We start from the raw sequence: 22,464 nt of genomic DNA, 5'->3' as shown, positions 1-22,464 counted from the left end.
CTGGGAAGCAGCCCCGGAGGTCACCGTGGACAGAAAGGTCGCTTCTCCGAGTCACTCTCAGGGCGCGTTTTTATAAAAAGCTATAAATCTTGAGAGGAGGAAGAAGTGTTTTCCTAAAACACAACAACAAAACAGGAAAATGAGTTAGTTGGTAAAGACAGGAGTTTACCGTGACCTCCATTTTCTTCCATTTCCCCTCTCTGAGCCACGTGGGCGCAGCCCGCACACGCCACCCCGAGCCCGAGCAGGACGCGCCAGCCTCTCGGGAGCGCAGGGCCTAACGGGCCGGGGAACGGCCGGCCACTCCTCACCCGTCACAAGGACGGCCGTGCAGAGAGCTCGGGTTTGGGGGGGGTCCCGCGCCCACCCCGGCCGGCCCTGGATGGCCGAGCCCCCGCGGACCCCGTCTCACTGTGCAGCCCCGCCGGACACTTACTGGCCTAAGGGCAAACCAAGGCGGTGCCAGTCAGGCCGCGGGCAGGGGTGGGGACCTTCTTGGTGTACGTTGGTTGGAAAGAAAGAGTTAACTATTAATTTTGGTTTAAACGCATTTAAACACAGACACATAAAAAACCAGTATTAATTTTTTACCAAAGTTTTTATAGTCATTTTAAAAACACACACATTAAAAAGGGAGACGTCGCTGGTTAAATCAGAAGCTCTTTTGCTTTAAGATGACACGTGCAAAAGCTAACTCCGACTCCCCAGGAGGTAAGCTCGTTGTCAGTGGACCGATTTCTAGGACGAGACTCCAGGTTCCCGCGGAAGGTGGGGAACGAGGGGAAAGGCCTCGCCCTGCGAGACGGAGGCCGCGCTGCCCCCTCGGAGCGGGGCCCCGGCACCAGCGGGCAGCACGCTCTAACGCGGGTGACGCCGAGGGGCGTGTGTGCCGTGAGAAAACCGGGGTGCCTGGGGCCGACTGCGGAGGGGCGGGCGGCCTGTGCAGACACCGCACAGACTCACGGGACCGAGAGGGGCAGCGCGTGGCCCGCGGGCGGGCGCCCTCCCCGTCTCCGACAGGGAGACAGCCATGTGACGGCAGAGCGCGATCAGGGAGGCCGAGGGTCGGCTGGGGCTCTTCTCGGCTCTTTTTCTCACGAGAGTGTGTTTTGGGTGACACGTGAAATAAAGTTTCGCTGTACACATACCTTCTTCAAGTCCATCCAATCTCTTTAGAAGACAGCTAAACTAGGAAAAAAGCCTACTGACAGTTTTAATACATCAGGAACAGGGAAAAAAAAAGACTATATACAAAGTCTGCTTCGGAAAAACGACGTCTATGAAAAAGTCAGGAAGGAAAGACCTTAACATTCGACGGTAAGGTCCCGGCCGTTTGCGAGCCGGGGGCGGACGGGGAGGCTCGGAGAGGCTCGGAGAGGCCCCGCGCGCTGCAGGTCCCGCGGGGGCAGTGCCGTCGGCCCCCCCACGGCCACTCAACTGCTGTCTTCTGCTGGGTCCTCCCCACGGGGTCCTACAGCACCAGCGACCAAATCTTTGCTTCTGCAGGTGACACAGCCCTCCGAGAAAGAACAAAAGCAGGCAGGTTACTCAAGGTGACGTCACCCACAAAGGTTCAGAGTCAGTAAAATGCTGGCCAAACCAACCGCGTCTCAGTCCCCCACCTACTCCCTCCGGTCTGAGAATCTCCGTCACGGCTCGTCCCGTATTAAAGGCAAAGGACAGCACCTTCTTAAAAGCTCTTGCTTTACATTGTTTGGGGTTCCTTCTTCCTGTACCCCTCTACTCAAACACCAGAAAGACAGTGTTTAAAACAGAGACGCGGAGCGACCAGCCCAGCTCCTGTGCTCTGGAGAAACCGTCCATCCAGACGGTCATCCTCAAGCGACAGGCACGCGTGCATTCCCGTGCCTTGTTCAGCCTACAGGTCTCACACGCCTTTTTTGGATGCCTGCCTCTCTGTTTGCTTGTTTTAACTTTTAACTTCACTCGTCCCCTCCCATCACTGTCACAGCCATCACTGCAGACCGACCCGGGCCCGCCAGCAAAGGGGCCCTCCCTGGACGGGCTGCTTGCACCTGGGCTCCCTGTGGAAACCTCTCAAGGGCGGAAGGACCACCTTGCCCCTCGGGAACCCCCGCTACGTGCAGACGCTACCCTGGTGTGAGGCGTACGTCTCGAGTTTGAACTCTCTTCAGTCACGCATGCAGAGACCTGAGATGCAAACCTCCTGCCCCTCCCGCCCCGGCCCGTCACGTCGCAGAGCAGGTGTCTTTGCTCCTTGCGGCCCCGGAATATTCCCGGTGGTGGGACCGAAACACGCCTGCAGTCAGAAAGACCGGCACCGAAAGCCGGCGACCTGTGCAACCTCAGGCAAAGTCTCTAGCATCTCCGCTCCTCGCTTCGTGTTCACCGGGGAAGCCGGGGAGGCAGCACCCGGCACGGCAGCGGCTGTGCGGACTGAACTTTTCAGTGGGGCCACGCCGTGCACGTTTGGGGCCCTGCCCGGCCCCAGGGGCCCGACCGGTGCCAGCTACCGCAGCATGCTTACCTGGGTGTCCATCTCCTGAGGGAGGGTCTGGCTCTGGATCCAGGAGTGCACCCGGGCCAGCTCCTCCCTCTGTCCGGGGGAGAACTGCGGCTGCCGCTGCCTCATGCCCTCCAGCTTCTCCAGGTCTTCTCTCAGCACGACCTCTGCGACCCTGAAACCAGGCGGACACACAGTCCCGAACAAGGCCCACCTACAGATGGCCGCTCTTCTCGGTCTGGAACGCGCTCTGCACCCCGTCACCACACACGAGGCACACGTCGGAAGCAGCCGCATGGTCTCCCCGTGCCGCTGGTGCAGCTGGAGCTGCCTGCGGAGAGCACCGCCCGGAGCTCGGAGGGGGCGGAGGGCCCCCCTCACCAGTGGGAACCAGACCCAGAGCCCAGGAGGAGGAGCCCCGCCCTGAGGGGCCGCCTAGGAAAGCGCCGTCCTCCTCCGAGTCCTCGAGCCTCCTGATGGCAACGTGTTTGCGGGGCCTGCACCCGCGCACGTGCGGCGCCCCCACCCTGGCCACTGCTCTGAGAAGTCACTCGTTACTGGACTTCAAATGAGTGAATCCGAAAACGCATTTCCCCAAGAGCGTGTATGAGAACGTTAAAAAATCACGTTGTATTAAGAGAAACCACCGGAAGCCCCCGCGGACGTGGGTCTCTGAAGGCCCCCTACCTCTCGGGCAGCTGGTACGTCATGAGGACGCCCTCGGGGGTCCCCTTGATCATCCTCCAGAGGGACTCGTCCCCCGAGCAGGGGAACGCCGCGTCTGCCTGCACGTCCCGGGACCGCGGCCCCTTCTGGGTGACGTCGGAGGAACGGTCACTGCTCGCGAAGCACGCGCTGCTCTCGCTGGCCCCTGTCAAGAACCACGATGAACGACGAATCAGGAAAGGCCCGTCAGGGACCGGCGTGCCCAGCTGGGCCCCGTTCCTCAGGGACCACGGCCGCGACCTGACTCGCGTCACCTCTCAGCGCGGCCGTCAGCCTCCGCCTGCGGTTCCTGGATCGGCCCCGGCTGCTTCCTCGCCCCCTGAACTCCGCCCTCTCACAGCGCCCCCAGAACGGCTCCATCTCGGCCCCCCACCCCCTAAATCGCCAGTGCCTCAGCTCCCCTTTCCCACTGGCCCGTCCACGTGTCCACCTGCAGACCCGGGTGGAGCCCTCGCCATCCGGCTCTGGGCCACCCGCACCCACAAAGCCACCGTCAGGAGGACGGCACACGGGACCCATTCCGCAGGGAATCCACCGTCCCCAGAGGGGGCACCAGAAAGCCTGGAAATCCTGCCACAGGTCTCCGTCCTTCACGATCGCATCAGATACGTGACGCCCTCAGGGGCGACCTCAGTAGAACGTGTGTGTGGGGGGCCTGGACCCAGGAAACCGCAAGCGCTGCCGACGAAAACGAAAGACCCACGTAAATCAGAAACGCGTCGCCAGGAGGATCAGACGCCACACCCGCGGGCGGCAATCCCCCGAAACCGGCCGGCAGACTCAGCGCGAGACTCATCAAGTCCGGCAGGGGGTCTTTTTTGTTTGTTCTGTAGAAACCAAGAACCTGATTCTACAATTTATATGGTCAAAAGACCTAAAATATTCAAAATTTCATTAACATAAAAAACACTTTGATCTTCAAAACGAGGCTAAACAAGAAGAATAAAGCTGGAGGACCCGAGCCACCGGCGCTGGAGACTTGTCTGAAAGCTGCATGGGAGGAATGGGGGTACCCTGCCGCTGGCCGTGAGTAGGATGAACGGAGCAGGGCCGGCAGCGGGCCCTGGCACAGCCGGCCGGGCCGTCTTCAACAGCGGCGCCGTGGTGACCCGGTGGGGGCAGGAGCAACCTTTTCAGCTCATTGGGCAGGAGCAACCGGCTGGTTGTCCCCCACCTCGCACCGTCTGCAGAAGTCCCCGAGCGCGGGCCCCAGCCCGACAGCCAGCACTGTGACCCATCCCAGGCGAGGCCGCCTCAGGGGCGCCCGGGAAGACGGGGGGTTCTCAGAGGGGCACACAGGAAAAAACTGACCCACTAGGTTTCATGGACATCAAAAAACACTTTGATCTTCAAAATGAGGCTAAAAGTGAAAGATAATGAAATGAAAAGGCAAGCCACACACAGGCAGGAAATTTTTGCAAAAAACAAATGTCTGACGGAGAACTCACATCCAGGAGACGTCCAGAGCTCTTACCACCTGGCAGGAAGCTAACTCCCCCAAACGGGCGAGAGACCAGAACGCCCACGACGGCAAGAAGGACGCCGTGAGACACTCAACGCCGCTGGTCAGCAGGGAGACGCAAGGGGAAGCCGTGAGGCGTCACCACGCGCCCCGCGGGAGAGGCTGAGCTCAGACGACGGGTGTCCCCGGTCCCCTGCGTCAGGGGCAGGACGTGCCCCAGCAGGACCGCTCCCTCGCTGCTCACAGGCATGCGGAACCGGAACGGTCTGGCGGCGTTGGGAAACGGCGGGCAGCGTCTGGTCAAGTTAGCCGTACACACGACCCAGCCACGTCCTCCCGGGCATTCACCCCAGAGAAAGGAAAACCCGCGTCCACAGAACGACTCAGACTGACATGTTCATCGCAGCACTGAGAGGCCACACCGGAGACCCAGTGTCCACCACGCGGTGGATGGCCAGCCACACGGTGTCCCTATGCTCGGTGGGAGAAGGAGCAGGCCCCGACGGGCAGTCAGGGCGGGGCCAGCGGCACTGTGGGCCTGCGAGTCCCGACACAGAAGGCCGCGCTGGGGGACTGCATGACGTGCTGCGGAAAACCGGCACCCCCGTCCCGTCCGGGCGGACGGCCAGGGAGGGGCCGACCCCACGGCCCCAGGAGAGCGCCCCGGGGAGGGAGGCGCCCCACCCGTCCCACTGTGGTGGTGGGGGCCCTAGCACATTCATTTCTCAGAGATCTTGTTTTATACGCCTGAGTGTGGTGCCTCTCGCTGTGATAAACAAACAAACCCCATAAAGCCCATGAGGAAACAAGGAGGAAAAGGGAAATCATCGGCGTGGAGACGAGGCAGCCCGTCCTCACGGCGATCCCGGGCAGCAGGGCCTGAGGGCGGTGTCGTTCGGACCCTACCTGACGCCGCAGAGCCGGGTCCGGACTCCCGGGGAAGGGGCAGGGCGCCCGCGGTAGAAGGGTGGCTCCCCCTGCCACCGTGGTCTGTGACGCTCTGCCAGAAAGAGAGAACACGAGGAAAAGATAGTGCCACGTTACAGAGTAGCAGGCAGAGCTCCCACCTCACACCCAGGATAAAATGCCTGTAAGACTGAGGAGCTCGACGGTGTCCGCCTGTCCCCAGGAACGCGGCCCGAGCTCCTCCGCACGCGGAGGTCAGGACCCTGTTCTGACGGGCGCTCAGTGCGTGCCGCAGGCCCCCAGCAGTGCGCACCGGTGCCCGGGCGTTCGGAACCGATGCACCGAATGATCTGTTTGTTCCAAACAGTGTCCCACCCCCTAGGAACACCACCGCAAACCACACGGAGGTCCTGTGTCCCGGGACTCACGCTGCCAGGGGGTGGGGGATGCCCTCCGCAAATTCTAGTGCATTTAATCCTCAGAACAAGCTGTGAAGTGTTAGTCTTTCCATTTTTCAAACAGGGAAACAGAGGCCAAGACAGGCTCCACAACCTGCCTAGGCCGACCCGTCAGCTGCCAAGTGGCAGGGCTGGGGTCTGAACCCACGTCTCCTCCGCGGCCCAGGGTCTGCTCCCTGGGACACGCCGCCCGGCCTCCGGTTTCTGGCAAGCGCACTGACGGCAGGCTTTCAGAATTACGCACATCTTCTTCACTTGGATGTGTTTAAAAAAAAAAGGGGCAATTATTCCCCGAAGGGAAGACTGAGAGTAACTTTGTGTGAGTGTTTACACTCGTCTCGGATCCTGTTCCAAAATGTAACCTGGGAATCGGAGAATAATGCCTTTTTAGGTAACGGGATGAAACGTTAGAAAAAACTGACCGGGGGGTAGAAATGGGGGGGAGGTGGGGAGGACTGGGGCAGGGGTGTGGGCTGGGATGGAAGTAAAAGGCAGAAAACTATAATTGAGCAATTAAAAAACAAAAACAAAAACTGACCAAAACAATTCCCCGTTTTTGGAAACGACACGTACAAACGTGGAACTACGACCTGCCTCCTCCACCGACGAGCACTGACAAACCGGCCGCCTCCCGCCCCCCCCGCACAACCGCTGTCCCGCAGCCGGGCCCCAGAAAGGGAGACGGCTGGGTTCCTGTCTTGTTGCTGTGGCTCACTCCTGCCTCACCAGGCCACCCCCTCAGTCTCAGGTAAGGAAACGCATTTACAGACAATGAATGTGGTAAGCGTGAGGCGTGGATGTCAAACTTGAGGGGAAGATGAAACTTAGACCACACAGAGAATGGGGGAGCGCCCTGGGAGAACCCCACGCAGCATCTGAGAAACCGACACGGCAGCTCTCTCCTCCTGGACCTTGAACCGGAGCAGGGCGGGCTCGGGGCCATTCCCATGGAGCCACAGCGGCCGGCGTGGGGACTGTCCTGCTCACAGGCCGGCGCAGAGCCCAGCGTGAGAACCACCTCGATTTCCATGGTTTCCGCAGTCACGTGCCGACAGCACGCCCGCGCCCCCCCTCTGGGTGCCACACCCCCTCACCTGCTCCGCAGACGCGCAGGACCCGGGCAGGTCCTCCTGCAGCAGGTCCAGCTGCAGCGGCGAGCTGCCCCTCGAGCTGGGAAATGGGGGCTCGTCGCTCTGGCTGTCCCAGGGCTCCCCGGCCCTCTGGTCAGCGACCGGAGGTGGTGCAGCCGCGTGCGGGGCCGCTGCCGCCGACACCGAGGGCGGGGGTTCAGAAGGGCCCGCCGCTCCCGGGAGTGGACACGGAGAGAAGGCTGGTGCCAGCAGATGACAGGCCACGGGGTCAGGCAGGAAAAGGGTCACGTAAGGCAACGGGACAGCTGGGAAAGGCAGCCTGGGCAGACAGTCCAGCGCCGTCACGGAGGCTGCGTGCTCTCTTCCCAGTGAGGTCACGGCGGGCAGGGGGAACGCTGGGATGAGGTACGGGGCCTGGCTGGGGGCTGCCACCGCAGCCGGGAGCGACAGGCCAGGCGTGTGGAGAGCAGAGGCGGGGGCCGAGCACCAGGGCAGCGGGTTCTGGGCGTCCGTGCTGACGGGGGCACAGAAGGTGTCCTTAGTGCACTGGCCGTCCAGCGGCTCTCGCAGCTTCTTACGCCTGTGCTTGCCCTTCTTGCAGCCGGCCGGCCGGGTCTGCCTGGAGGCTGGGTCTCCTGCGGGACGGAGCGGAGGCACACGGTGGAGACCTAACCACCACAGAGGAGGGAGGCTGCCTCGCGAGGGCAGGGCGGGGGTGACAGGGAGACGACACCACCAACTGTGTCTGCTCAGGGACTGCGAGCAGCTCCGAGGAGACGAACAAACTCCCGGGCGCGAGTAAGGCTAAAAATAAACCGACGCCCTGGCCGGTGTGGCTCAGTGGGTTGAGTGCTGGCCCGCAGACCACAGGGTCGCCAGTTCAATTCCCTGTCAGGGCACATGCCTGGGTTTCGGGCCAGGTCCCCAGCAGGGGGCGTGTGAGAGGCAACCACATATGGACACTGCTGTCCCCTTCTTTCTCCTTCCCTCCCCCCCGCCTAAAAATAAATAAATAAAATAAAATAATAAACTGATGCCGGCATCTCTCCGTCCGTTCCTCATCAGTTGCACAGCCCCCACCTCCTGGTACCGACAGGTGACTTAGAAACCTGACGGCCACAGGAGGAATGGAACGCAGTTCAGAGACGTAATTACCCTGAACGTAGGACTCTTTAGCCTTGCCTCTGCCTTCCTGCTGGAGGTAGGAGCTGTAGGGGGACGACAGGATCTTCTCCCGGAACCTGTCCACGTAGTTCTGCTCCTCCTTCTGCGTGTGGGCCGACAGGACGGCCTTCGTGAGCCCCACGCGCCTGACGTCCTCCGCGGTCAGCGGGGGCGCTGGTGCGGGGGGCGCCCCGGGCTCACAGGCGGCGCCGGCGTCCTCGGCTGGGGTCGATTCTGCTGGGGCGGAAGAAGAAAGATTGAACTGCAATTGCTAACGACCGTTTGCATTTCTTTACTTTTACCAACTCAGCAACCTTGCAGTAAGCTTTATGAAGGTTACTACAGCAGCCGGAATACAAAACACTTCCTCAACCAGCCCACACGCTCTCCTTTCCCACCTGTCTTCACACTCTTCCTACACCTGTACACTCATTTTACAGGACCGTAGTTCCTGAATGTATGTATCTACTTAAGTCTTGCTTTTATTGTAAATGTTTTTCTATCTCCCTAAACTCTTCAAAATGTTCCTCTTTATCTCTGAATTTATTTCTTCATCTGTAATATATTCATGTGGTTCAAACCCACAAGCTCCCTCTGGCTCATCAGCAACACCATCCGATCTCACAGCGCTTGTCCCTGGCCTCTGCCCACCGGCCCACGGCCCGTCAGCGCTACACTCCCCCTCAAGGGGGCGCCGTGCGGGCCACAGAAGGGCAGCTTCTGCGAGGACCACGGACAGGGAGTGGCACAGGGTGACAGCCTGGCACGTGCTGACGGACGTACCATGGAACGCAAAGGTGAATCAGAGCTAATCTGAGAACCTGATGTAACACACCTGTCCCTTTTTTTTCTTCACCCACCAAATTGTGATGAGTAATAAGTCAAAAGAATAGGAGGCAGTAAAAAGGAATAAAAAGGAAGTAACAGAGTTATTTACTATGTCATTATACTGTTAAATGAACAGAGCGGTCAAACACAAAAATTTGTGTGTGTGTGTGTGTGTGTGTGTGTGTCTACAGAAACACACAGACACACACGGCACATCTGGGCCCAACCACCAAGTGTGAAGCGGACGCCTTCTCTCAGGGTCAGCCGTCCGGCGGCCTGCCCGCATCGGCTGCGGCGACACTGGCCGAGGGCTCGCCGCTACGGGCAGGGTTCCAAGAGCTTCCCATGTGTCGGCTGATCTGACTGACAAGTGACATAACTAAGAAAGAGTCTACAACACATGTGTATATGTAACCAATGTAACAACACGCCTCCCAAAATACTCGAACTGAATTAAAGAGGAAGTATTTGTAACGCAGAAGTTAGTGCTCAGCCAACGGTCTCAAGACCTTCATCTCCTCACAGCGGCGCGCCTGGCGTGCAGTCCGCGTGAAGTCCAAGGGCAGCGCGGTACCTGGCTCCGGCGGGGGCACGTGCACCATGGTGCTGCTGTAACTGCACTGGCTGATGCCGGAGCCCAGGCTCAGCGCCGCGGTGGGCAGGCTCCGGGGGGCGCCCCCCTCGGCGTCGGCGGGCCGTCCGTGAGCGGGCACTTCCGACGGGGCTGTGGCCGGGAGCTGGGCAACGGCTGGGGACAGAGAACCACACACAGTGAAGAGAGTAACTCCCTTGTTAAAATGCGTCTGGAAGATGCAGGCAGTGGCAACTGACAACTGACAACCTGCGGACCAGAAAGGGGGCTCGGATCTGGGGTCGGCTGAACTACAGTGAAAGAATTAACGCCACGGAATTAGAGGGAAACCGAGAGAAAGGGGTGGCTCTGTACTAACTCTCCTCCTCCCGCGACGAGAGGCGCTACCTTGCAAAGCCTGGGCGTCGCCTGCCCCGTGCTGCTGCCTGTCTTCCTCCGAGGACGATGTCGTGTTCGTGCAGGATATGCACTTCCTCTTCAGGGCCGGGATGTTGTAGCTCTTCAGGTACCTGCGACAAGGCATTGCGGTCAGGCAGTCTCACCTGGCCCTGACTTTGTCATCAACCTCTCTGTTTTTTTAACGCCACTTCTGTTTGGGATAGACTGTGCTTCCTCTTAAAAAAAAAAAAAAAAAAAGGAGCCCTGGCTGGCGTAGCTCAGTGGATTGAGTGCTGGCTGTGAACCAAAGTGTCGCAGGTTTGATTCCCAGTCAGGGTACATGCCTGGGTTGCAGGCCATGACCCCCAGCAACCGCACATTGATGATTCTCTCTCTCTTTCTCCTCTTTTCCCTCTCTAAAAAATAAACAAACTATTAAAAAAAAAAGGCATACCTGTGACATGTAACACTGTGTCGGTTTAAGGTGTGCAGCACGCTGACACACGGACACACTGTAACACGACTGCAGATGCAGAGACGGATCCCCTCACACAATGCAGCGTGTCACCGTGTGTATTCGTTCTACCGTGCGTCACACCTCTGCGGCTTCTTCGCCACGCATTCTACGTTCATTCCCTTAAAACCATCACACTTACCCCCGTGCCCAACCCCTGGTGACCCTCATTTTACTGTTTTTTTTAAACAGGTTTAACTTTTTTAGAGTCTGCATATGTGCTACCCTAAGAACGAGACTCTCTGTTTGACTCCTCTGGCTCATTAGCACACCGTGCTGAAGGTCCGCCACACTGTGCCCAGTGGGAGGTGTCTTCCCTTCTCACGGCTGAGTAATACTCCACTGCGTGCAGACCGCACTTCTTTAAATCCACCTGTTCTTGCGCGTTTGGGTGTTCCCACGGCCTGGCTATCACGAATACTGCTGTGCTAAACACGGGAGCACGTGTGTCTCGTCAAAACCCTGCTTCCGTTTCCTCTGGGTTCAACCCCAAGGTCGGACTTCTGAAGTGTACGGTAGATTTTTTTTTAATCCTGGATGAGCCTCCACAATGATTTCCATAGTGGATGGACTAATTTACATTCCCACCCACAACGTGTGAGGGTTCCCTTCTCATGTCCCCACCAGCACCTGATGTCTCGTCTTCTTGCTGATATATCCACTCTGAAAAGGTGTGAGGTGATAGCTCCTTATTGTGGTTTTGGTCAGCATTTCCATGATGATTAGAGATGTCGAGCACCATTTCATGTGTTGATTGGCCATTCTGATGTCTTCTTTGGAAAAAATGTCTATTTAGTTCTACCCATGTAAAAATCACATTTTTGTTGCTGTTGTTGACTGATTCCTCTGTATTTTTTGGATATTAACCCCCTACCTGCTATAGGGTTCGCAAAAATCCCCATTCTGTAGGTTGTTTTTAAATCCTGTTCTTTTGCTGTGCAAGACGCTTTTGAGTCGGGTGCAGGCCCACTTGGGGACTGCTGCTGTTGTCTGTGCTGCTGGCACATCAGAAATCCAAGAGCAGCCTCAGCCAGCTTCTTCCCCATGCTTTCTTCCAGGAGTTTTATGGTACCAGGCCTTATGTTTTAGTTTTTGATCTGCTTTGAGTTCATTTTTCTGAGTGGCATTGGATGGGGTCAAATTTCATGGTTTGCATGCGTTTCTCCAGTTTTCTCAGCATGGCATGTTAAAGAAACTGCCCTTTTCCTACTGGGTGTTCTTGGCTCCCCCGTCAAATACTAGTTGAACACATTACAGGCGTGTCTGTATCGGCATCTGACATGGCATCGATGTGTGGATCTGTGTGCACACTGTTTTTACTGCTGCAACTCTGTAGTGTCACTTGAAATCTGGAAGTGTGACACCCCAGGGCTTGTCTTTTCTTTCCTCAGGATAGCTTCAGAGTCCTTTGTGACTCCACACAAATTTTAGGGCTGTTTCTCCCATTTCTGGGAAGAATGCCTTTGGTATTTTGATGGGGGCCGCACTGCACCTGTAGGTAGCTCTGGGCCATGCTTGGCCATTTTAACATTAGTTCTTCCTACGCATGAACGTGGGATGTCTACATTTGCTGGTGTTTTCTTCAGTTTCTTTCAGCAAGTCTTGTAGTTCCCACTGCACGATCTTTCACCTCCTTGGTTCAGCCTATTCGTGTGTGTGTTGTGGTTCGATGCTGCTGCTGCGACTGAGGTGACGGTCGTCATTTCCTCCCAGGGGCTTCGCCCTCGGTGCACGGAGACGCGGCCGGCTGCTCGGCTGCCTCCGCACCTGCCGCTGCACCGACACCGCCGAGGAACGCCGTCCTCTGACGGGCTCCTTGGGGTCTCCCGTGTGCAAGATCAGACCGTAGCAAACAGCAAAAGTTTTACTTCTGCCTTTCCAGTGTGGATGCCTTTTATTTTTGGACTTTCAGTGTTATACCGAAAGGAGTGGTGGGAGTGGGCACCCTCGTTCCTGATCCTGGAGAAAACACTTCTCCTCCACTGAGTGCAACGCTAGCTGCGGGTCTGCTGTCTGTGGCCTCTACTGCGTCAAGACGTGCTCCTTCTATGTGCAATCTGTAAAGGTTTTATTTGTTCACACCATAAAAGGATGTTGTATTTTACCAAATGCTTTTCCTACTTTCTGGGGATGAATTCTTGCATTCCAGGGATAAATTCCACTTGCTCATGGGGCATAACCCTTTCAATGTGCTGTTTAATTTGCTAAGGTTTTGCCGACAGCTTCTGTACCCGCATCCCTCAGGACTGTGGACCTGGTGCTCTTCCTGTGGTGCCCTCACCTGGTCTGGCACCAACGCAGCGCCGCACGCTCTCTTTCTGGAGCACCCGTTACCCTCACGTTGGCTTTTTGAATGGTATCTGATTGTTCTTGCAGGGTTCATTCACTTTCCAAAAATGTTGGTTTTCTCTCTTCTTCAACTGTAATCATTTCTACATTTCTATCTTCCACCATGTTAATTGTTCCATCTGACCTGTTGGTCAGATGTTGTATTTCAACTGCATTCTTTTTGTTTCAAGGTTTTACTTATTTATTTCCAGAGAGAGGGGAAGGACTGGAGAAAGAGTGGGAGAGAAACATCAATGTGGGAGAGACACATGGATTGGCTGCTTCTCGCACGCCCCCAACCGGGGACCTGGCCCACAACCCAGGCATGTGTCCTGAGAGGGAATCGAACCCACGACCCCTTGATCCACAGGCCAGCACTCAATCCACTGAGCCACACCAGTCAGGGCTCTGATGCATGGTTTATCTCATGTATTGAGTTCTTCAGTTCCAGAATTTGGTCTTTTTAGAATTTTAATCTTTTTGGGAAAGTACTCTTCTATTCATTGGCTTCATTCCCGAGATCGTTGTGTCACCCTTCGGAGTTTCCTTGCAGCTTGCTGCACTCCTTCCCACAGCCAGTGTGCACTTTGACCAGTGAGGCAGCCATATGCCACGTCTTTGCAAACGGTTGTTGGAAAACTGCTATTTTCTGTGACCCTCCGTGCCGTGCCGTTGCACGGTGTTTGAGGTAAAGTGCCTCTCTCGCGGCCCTGGAAGCAGCAAGCCCCTTTCTTCTTTGGGTGAGGGCTTGTCCACTTTGTTCCTACCCGCGGAACAGGCTGGTAATGACGAGCCCTCCTTCTCTTTTTCCCAGGAAGTGGTGCTACGGTAAGAAGCCTGGGGTTGGTCTCCCCACTGCTAAGGCTGGGGGCGCACACCCTGAGAACAGCTGCCAGAGGAAAAACCACGTGCAGAGCAGAACGGGAGACCGGTGTGCTCGGCGCTGGGGTGTTAGGTGGGCCTCGGCCTGAGAGAGGGGTCCTCAGGCTGGGGGTGGGCATCCCCAGAGGTGCACGGACCACCCTCTGCCGGAATCCCGGGCGGACACCTTCCTTCTGCTGTCTCCGCCTGCCTGTGTCCCCTTCCTTTCCCTCGCTGTGGCCTCTCCTCAGAGGGCAATGGGTCCCTCCAACTGCAGGACCCCCGGCTGGGCCAACCCCAGCCCACCGCGCCCACTCTCCATCTGCTCTGCCAGGAAGGCCGTGCGGGGCCCCTGCTGGCCCTGCTGCCGCTGCTGCGGGCCCGCCCGCCCAGGTGCAGGTGCACAGGGGCCGGGCCTCCCGGGTGGCCTGCTGTGCCGTGCAGAGGCACTGTCTCACAGTCAAGGATGCCCAGGAAGTTGAACATTGAAGGAGAGAGGAAAACGGGTGCTGCTGACCGTGCACCTCCTCCCCGACGGCATCCTCCCCGACACCCCCGCCTGCACCGCTGGGTGGCTGCCTCTCTCCTACTGTGGGCGTGAACTGACCTCGAAGCATTAGAATTTGAAAAGCGCGGGTCTTGTCTTCTCAACTATCCAGTAGCTCCCTCAGAAAAGGAATGTGTCTTCTCGTTTTTTGCATCCCCCAAAATGCTGAGTATATTATAAACTACATGCAGTAAGTAGGCAGTCCATGAATATCTATTGATTCATAGCGAAAAACCAAGACAAGAGCTATAAAAAGATATACGAAGGCTTCACAGACACAACGTTACGCTTCTGGAAAAGCTAACATGTTACCGACACGCGTGCTTCCTACCTGATGACACTGTCGATGCAGTTGATCTGCTGGTAGGACGGGCTGTGCTGCCCCCTTCCCAAGCCCTCACAGGGCTCCGTGTTCGTGCTGTTGTTCTTCAGCGTCTGGGGGGCGGGAGAGGCCTTCTGCGCGCCTGGGACAGAAGGAAAGTGTGTGCAATTGAACATAATCGCTCTTTTTTAAAGAAGACTTTATTCTTACTTATTTCTAGAGAGAGGGGAAGGAGGGAAGGAAGGGAGGGAGAGAAGCATCAGTGTGCGAGAGACACACTGATCGGCTGCCTCTCGCAGCCCCAAGCAGGGGCCTGGCTGGCAACCCAGGCACGTGCCCTGACAGGGATCAAGCCGGCGACCTTTCGATCTGCAGGCTGGCGTTCAATCCACAGAGCCACACCAGCCAGGGCTGGAAACACATTATTCTCAAGAACACGTACTTATTCAGCAAAGGGAAGTCATGGTGCTTCAGAATAAACACATTCATTCCACAGAGTACCACGCAGCTATTAAAAATGAGCTCAGTTCTGAATGCACTGATACAAAAAGATATCCATGATTTTTTTTTAAAAAGGAGTGAAACAAATACTTGAGGCGAAGATTATCCAGGAATAAAGCTACTGCACGGCGGGGCCGTCCTGGCCCCACGAGGGGCACCGGGCATGGTGCACGTCCTGGGTGCCGCCACGGAAAGTGCCCAGTGCAGCCCGAGTCGGCCTGGTGCCCGACGGCACTTTCTGGGACGCCCCAGGGCAGATGGTAAGAGCCTGAATAAACCGGGAGGGGACAACGGATCTCTACTCTGAGGACACACACAGAGGTCAGGACGTACCACTGTGACCCTGACTCGGGGCCCTGGGCCGAGGCAGAGCACACGGCATTGACTGGACCAGGCGATGAAGAAAACACTTTGAAAACTTCGATTTTAAATCCACCCAAAGAACTTTCTCATCCCAAGGCCTGGGATACCGATACACAGCAAGAGAGACATTTAACATGCACTCTTGCGGAGGGAGGGAACCCGATACTTTCAAGGGACAGAAAAGCTGTTAGTTCTGCCCGGCGCCCTCACGTCACGGAAGGAACACAGAACGCTAGGCCCCCGCCGAGGAGAGGGGGGCACAGCGCAGTGCTGTGCGGCCGACGCAGAGAAACTTCCCCGCTACCACGTGGACGGACAACAGGAGAGACCACGCATCACGCTCAGGTGCCCGAACCTGTAACGACCCCCAAATTCCCCCTCACACTCAGGGAGGAAAATGAAGGGGAGGTCGGCTAAATCGCAAGTTAACAAAGTGGGATGTCTCCCTTACTGATCTCCCCTCTGCCACGTCACGCAGGCAGGTTAGATTTTCAAAAGGACGTAATTTACCACGACTGACCCAATTCCTATGCAGTGCTGCTGAAGTCGTATTTGAAAAAAGAATACATACATAAAGAAAAATGCCAAGTTTTTCATTCAACTTAGGTCGTAAGTGTTCTCCATTTGTTTGAAATGAGAGGAAGGGGTTAGTATTTTACTGTACTTTACCACCTGAAATGGACTTTCAAATGAACGTTTGGTTTACAGGTAGTTTATGAGGGGGAGCCTATGAATATGCTGGCATCAGAAATGTCAATTCTTGAGTAGAAGTATATTGCAATTATGTTTTTTCTAGTTTTTGTTTAATTTTTAGAGGGGCGAAGGGAAGGAGAAAGAGAGGGACAGAAATATCAGAGTGCGAGGAAAACATCAATTGGTTGTCCCCAACCAGGGACCCGGCCCACAACCCAGGCATGTGCCCCGGCTGGGAATCGAACCGGCAGCACTTTGATTCACATGCCAGTGCTCGACTTGCTGAGCCACCGCAGCCAAGAGAAGCACCCATGCTAGTGCCCGTGAGTCGTGAGCACAGCCCTTGCTGCTGCCGTCCTTACCATCACTGTTACTACTCCGGCAGGTGACCCTGCAAGGGCAGCTCGGCCTCATGGCCTCACACTCACTCGCTCACACCCCACATCTGTGCAGAAGGGTGCAGGGCGCTCGAGGGGCCCCGGGGCCCTGCCGACTCACCGCCGGGCTGTCCTGGGCGCGTCCGCAGTGCTTGCTTGTTGGGTGGTTTGGTCCTTGACTCGATGTACAGCTGCTGACCCAGATTTTTAATTTTGTTTACACTGGCGTAGACCTGCTGCAAAGTCAACTTAGGAGAAAGAACAAAACGTGTTTCAAATATTGTAAAAATGAACACTAAAAGGTATGTAGCAAAATACATTCAACTTCTGGCTCTCTGAACACCTGACGGCGAAAAGCAGGCAACGACCTGCGCTCGGCGCCCTCCCGCCCTGCACGCTGCACGGTGCGGGCACAGCCGAGGGAGGGCATCTGCTCCCGGACCGACAGCCGTCGGGGCGGGGACGCAGGGCTGGGGGGCGGGGAAGGGAGCAAGCTGCAAACAGACAAACAAACAAACAAACACCACAGACCCTCACAGACACAGATAACAGCATGGAGAGTACCAGAGGGAAAGGGCGAGGGGGAGGCAGACGAGGGTCAAAGGGGGTGCAAATGATGACAGAAGGAGACTTGGGGTGATGAAAACAGAATACAATGCACAGATGATGTGTTACGGAATTGGGTACCTGAAGCCTGTATAATTTTATTAGCCAATATGAACCCAATAAATTCAATAAAAAATAAATAAATCTCCTTACAACGTGCTAATATTTAGAAAGCACACTATCAACCCAAATACCACTTTCTTTCCAAAGACGGTATTTTCTTTTCGGTCTCCCAAACCAGACAGGTGAGGACCTCGGCCACCAGGGAGAGTCTTCAGGTTGGGGCTGCAGAGCCGGCACGGAGCGCCAGATAATGAGACGGGGCGGGGGCGGGGGGAGGGCGAGCGCCGGCCCACTCACCGGCTCCTTCGGGGCGTCCTCCCCGCAGGGCCCGCTGGACTCGCTGGAGGAGGCCACGCTGACGTGCTGCTCCTGGGACCCGCTGCTCCCCAGGCTGCCGTAGCCGCTGGACGCGCTGGCGTGCACTGGCTGCGAGGACAGAGGCCGACCGGGGTGGGGGTTACTGGCCACGTGCAGGCCAGGGTTAAGCACTGGCCCCTCAGAGCTCATCTACGTCAGGACAAAGTGAAGACTGACGTCTCTGAAATCCCAGATTAGGGGCTGAAGAAGGCTGATGCTCTTCACCCCAACGCGGACATGAGCGACGTTCCCTCTCGTTTCTAATTCTCAAGGGCAAAATCTAGTTTTCTAGTCTACGAAGGTATCTCTGGAACAAAAAAAGTTTTAAAAGCCACAATGTAGTTTACCAAAATAAGGCAAAACAGGCAAGTAGCCTGTCCTCTGGGCTGCGTGTGGGACAGACAGAACAGATGAGACGCACGGCACGGCACGGCACGGCTCTCCCGGGAGCCCCCTCCACGGGCGCCGGGTGGGCCCCGGGGGTCTCACGAGGCCCTGTGACGCCCTCGGCACCTGCTGCCCAAGTGCGCCGCTTGAAGCTCTAATAGAAGTCGTTTCTGGTATCCGTTTTCAACAAGCAGTATTTCCTACTTCTGCCTTATAACAGCCAGACACTGAGACTGGCCAGCCCCCTCCCCCACCTTGAAAACTGGAGTTATTCTAAAAAATACTCGAGCCAAAACCCAGAGGCTGAGCACACTGGTTGTTCTTGGATTACAAGAAGGATTCTCTCACTCAGAGCAACTTCTCCGGCTCACTGCTCACTGTGACTCAGTTTAGTTGTCTGAAAGCAAGTTATTACAAAACATTCTGTGTATTTAATACAGAAAAAGAAAAAAAATAAAATTTAATTTAAAAAACATTAGAGAAGAAGACAAAACTCTCTGGAATGCAGAGGCTAGGGACTTCTCTTCGCAGTTTATGTCTGTGAAGCAACTTTACTAAGACAGAATACTGACATAAAACACTATCATGAGAATTTTGTGTTGTTTTTAAAAATCATTCGCTCTCTGACCAGTGTGGCTCGGTTGGTTGGGAGTCATCTGGTGAAACAAAAGGTCACCGGTTCCATCCCTGGTCAGGAGGCAGGGTTGTGGGCCATGCCGGGGGATGCCCGAGAGGCACCTGATCGAGGTTTGTCTTGTACTGACGTTCCTGTTCTCTCTTCTTCCCACCCTCCCCAATATCCAAAAATAAACAAACAAAACCCTTTAAAGACCTCTCGTTTTACCTGTAACAGAAGTTTGTGAATTTGTTCTTGTAATTCTGTTATGTCCTTGTCATCGCTGTTCGTCTTTTTCGTTCTGGCAGCAAACACGTCCTCATTCAACGGACTCCTACAAAACACCAAGTGCAGGCTGAGCCACGCAACGTAAAGGTCACTGCCGGTGAAGTCCAACGTGATTTTCAATAATCAAATAGCAAACCTCTGCTTCTACAAAGCAACTCTTTGACGCTGAATACAGAACATACGAAGCGAAAATTCTACTCACAGAGGCAGAGGAAATACTGATAAACACATTAACAGGTTCTTTAGTTTCTCTGTAATCGTGGTCTTTCTACAATTGTTTCAGTGCCATTTGTTTACGTATAAAAATCTACAATCAGTGGCAAGGAACCTCCTTAGCTACCAAAACATCTCCAGCAACTACTGGTCTCAAAATTTAGCAGGAACTGAGTAACCCACTGTAGGAAATCTAGGACCTTAGGGTTGCCAGGCAACACTGAATGGTTGAAGCACCTAAGACTTCAAGCCAGGCAATCAATAGGTAACAGTGTGGCTGTCAGAATCCCTCCGACTCTTCTCTCTGTCCGAACCCTAGCACATTCTGCATCTCCTGCCTGCACGCAGTGAGGAGCAGACGTGCCCACGGAAGAACACGGAAGAGGCCCGGCGCCTCCCTGGCCCTCCGTGTGCAGGCAGCGGGCCAGCTCTACCGTACGCCGTGGGAATGGCCGGCGCTTCCTAAACCCTGAGACGAGCCAGGCGCCAAGTGCTCTACCAGGTACTGTGTGCTTCACCGGAGGTGGGCGCTTGTGCCAGGCCACCTGGCCGGCGCAGGCTAAGCAGGGAGTCAGGAAGGGACCAGACGGGGCCCCCACACTGACCGCCTCTCACGACCTCGGTAAAGCAAGCACTGCGAAGGAGGTGTACGGAGTCAGATCCGGCGCGGCCGAGTCCTCGCAAGCCCCAGACGCAGGAGTGGCTCTGGGGTCCGAGTTCACATAACTGAGCGGCAGTGCGGGACTCAGGAGCCAGTGCGGGGCTCCCCCGCGGTGCCGTCCTGCGGCTTCTGCAGCGGAACCGCACAGCTCCATGCCCTATGGACCGCAAGGCTGCCCCAGACAGAAGTCACCACCACCAGGCCACCGAGTGTCAGCAGTGTCAGAACAGTCGTCAGGAGGAGCCCCGCCTCCGGACAGTACGCCCTTCGTGTCCGTCGGCACAGCACAGTGCGTGTGGTGCGTAAGTGAGGAGCTGCACCGGCATGCACAGCTGGACACACGGCGGCCTCTGCGTAACCGTCGGGTCTGCGGTCCGTCTCTCCCTGTGGGGTCAGGCCGTCCGGTGCGCTGTGCTCTCCCCTCCTGCGCCCACAGCAGGGCCTGGCACGGGACAATGACTGTCAGGGGAGGGTCCGTCTGGGAACTGAGCACTTGGGACTCCTGATCTACACACACCCACACGAGGGGCCTGGATGTCCCCCCGGGGGGTCTGCATTTTATTTTCCAAGTAAAATTCAGTAACGGAAACAGAACAGACGGATTTGTAGTACGAGATTTAGATGCTCCTACTTGTGAAACTTTGTACAAAACAAAGTTGACGCTTTAATCAGTAATTGTATGATGCAAGGTGACTGCCACTTAGGTGAGCGTGCACAGCTGTCACTGACCAGGGCCGGTGCAGGACCGTGACTGGCAGTGGGAAAAGACTGGCACCTGGTCCCGCTCTGCGACTCTTCCGTGGGCCCAGGGCAGCGACTCCAGTTCCCCCGCTATAGTTCTTCCGTGAAAGGGGTGCCACCCGCACCTAACCTGCCCGTGCACAGGGCTGCTGGGGGGACCCAGAGATGGGGACGGTCCCTGCTGACCTCTTTCAGAGCCCCCTTCCCCTCTCAACTGCCACAGTGTCCTAACCCTGCTGACCTTCTGTCTCTACTGCCTCTCCACTGTGCTGCGGGCTTTGTGACAGTCCCGAGAGCATCTGTCATCTCACTCCCAGGGTCTAGTACAGTCCCTGTAGCAGTATGGGGTCTGTAAATGCTGATTTAAGGAATAAATGCATTAAAATAACTTATACATGTAATGGAAAATGTACAAGAGAGTAATACTGGACTCTCGAGTTCTTTCCCTTACTTAATTCTAAATCTTGAGATGTAAATACTGTTGTAATTTTTTAAAAACGCAGTTCTCAATTTACATAAAACTTTTAATTAACTTATTTTTTAGAGAGAGGGGAGGGGAGGGAGAAAGAGAGGGAGAGAAGCACGGATTGGTTGGTTCTCACATGCGCCCTGACTGGGGACCCAACCCAAAACCCAGGCATGTGCCCTAACCAGGAATCGAACTGGCGACCTTTGGCTTTGTGGGATGACACCCAACCACCTGAACCACCCAGATCAGGGAACTTTTGTAATTTTTAAAAATTGTGACAGCACTGTGAGTCCTTAGACGTCACATACACTCAATCAAAGGACTGCGAGGACGACCTGAGGAACCCAGGCCGCGTCTCCAGCACGGACTGCGCCGAGACCAGCCAGCAGACGCCCCTATTCACCAGTCCAAACGCACACTGAGCGAGCATCTGACCTGATGCTCGTTTCCCAGTAAGTCTCCCTGCCGAGGAAAAAACTCCTTTGTGACCCACACGCACAGCACCTACTTGGCAGTCGTATTTCTTACTGTAATTGCGGGGTTAGCTTTTTGGCACTTGTCAGTCTCAGGAGCTAGGGGGGCACGGAGCCTGCGTGGTCCATCAGGCCTCCAGCCCTGCCCTGCTGCGGGCCGAGCCCCGGAGGACCAAGAGGCAGGTGCGCTGTGCAGCCCGTCCCTCGGCACGGCTGGCACACGCGCCCAGCCCGAGACCTGGTCACACGGGCCGTGCGGCAGACCGACTGCTCCCGGGCTATGCTTGTGCGCACGCAGCCGCGTATCGAAATTCAAGAGATGCCTCGTCTCGGCACCACGATAAAGAGTTAAGCTCAACTTCCATTCTTACAAACAAAGACGTCAACGGGAAACCCACGGCCCAGTCGAGGAACCTACAGGTCCATTTTAAATGGACCAAAAAGTGAAGGGACGAGGAGCACCCCAGGCCCCGAGGGTGGCGGCCAGGCCGCTCCCACCCAGTTCCCAGGTCGTGCCAAACGAACGGGAAGGGCAATCAATAGGCCTGAAGCAGCCAAGTGGGCAGGAAAACACATTTTAAGGAATCTTTATAAACTTTTTTAAAAGTTTGAAGATAAAAGGCAAAAAAAAGTACAACCATAATGCTACTATCCCACACAAAAACAACTTATATTTTATTTCCTTCTAATCTTTTCCATATTTCAGTATTTGCATTTTAGACAATTACAATCATATGGTATAAACAATTTTGTACGCTGCTTTTTACATCTAATACATCACTTGCCCATGTTGTACAATCTACGTAAGAATTTTTTAAATCGTATTTTACTGATTAGCTATTACAGTTGTCCCAATTTTTCCCCCTTTGCTGCCCTCCACCCAGCACCCCCCACTCCCTCAGGCAATGCCCCTGCCGTTGTTCGTGTCCACGGGTTGTGCGCATAAGTTCTTTGGTTTCTCCATTTCTTCTACTGCACTTTACACCCTCAAGGC

The 22,464-nt window shown here is 55.7% G+C and overlaps 1 protein-coding gene across 1 annotated transcript in view; it reads right to left on the bottom strand.

The window, feature by feature from the left end:
• Positions 1-1,084: 1,084 nt before the first annotated feature.
• PER3 (period circadian regulator 3) overlaps positions 1,085-22,464 on the bottom strand; it is a 37,924-nt gene continuing 16,544 nt past the window's right edge. The window contains exons 11-22 of the mRNA XM_036025252.1: positions 18,854-18,959; positions 17,563-17,691; positions 16,718-16,844; positions 14,672-14,804; positions 10,100-10,221; positions 9,695-9,868; positions 8,284-8,529; positions 7,132-7,763; positions 5,580-5,676; positions 3,173-3,356; positions 2,510-2,660; positions 1,085-1,517 (exon numbers count right to left, since the gene is read on the bottom strand). Coding sequence (XP_035881145.1) covers positions 1,434-1,517; positions 2,510-2,660; positions 3,173-3,356; positions 5,580-5,676; positions 7,132-7,763; positions 8,284-8,529; positions 9,695-9,868; positions 10,100-10,221; positions 14,672-14,804; positions 16,718-16,844; positions 17,563-17,691; positions 18,854-18,959 — 2,185 coding nt within the window. The 3' untranslated portion in view covers positions 1,085-1,433. The remainder of the gene's footprint in view (positions 1,518-2,509; positions 2,661-3,172; positions 3,357-5,579; positions 5,677-7,131; positions 7,764-8,283; positions 8,530-9,694; positions 9,869-10,099; positions 10,222-14,671; positions 14,805-16,717; positions 16,845-17,562; positions 17,692-18,853; positions 18,960-22,464) is intronic.

This window comes from Phyllostomus discolor, chromosome 5 (genome assembly GCF_004126475.2).
Source record: "Phyllostomus discolor isolate MPI-MPIP mPhyDis1 chromosome 5, mPhyDis1.pri.v3, whole genome shotgun sequence".
Lineage (NCBI taxonomy): Eukaryota > Metazoa > Chordata > Mammalia > Chiroptera > Phyllostomidae > Phyllostomus > Phyllostomus discolor.
Note: the sequence above shows the minus strand (reverse complement) of the source record. Positions and strands in the feature narration are given on the sequence as shown.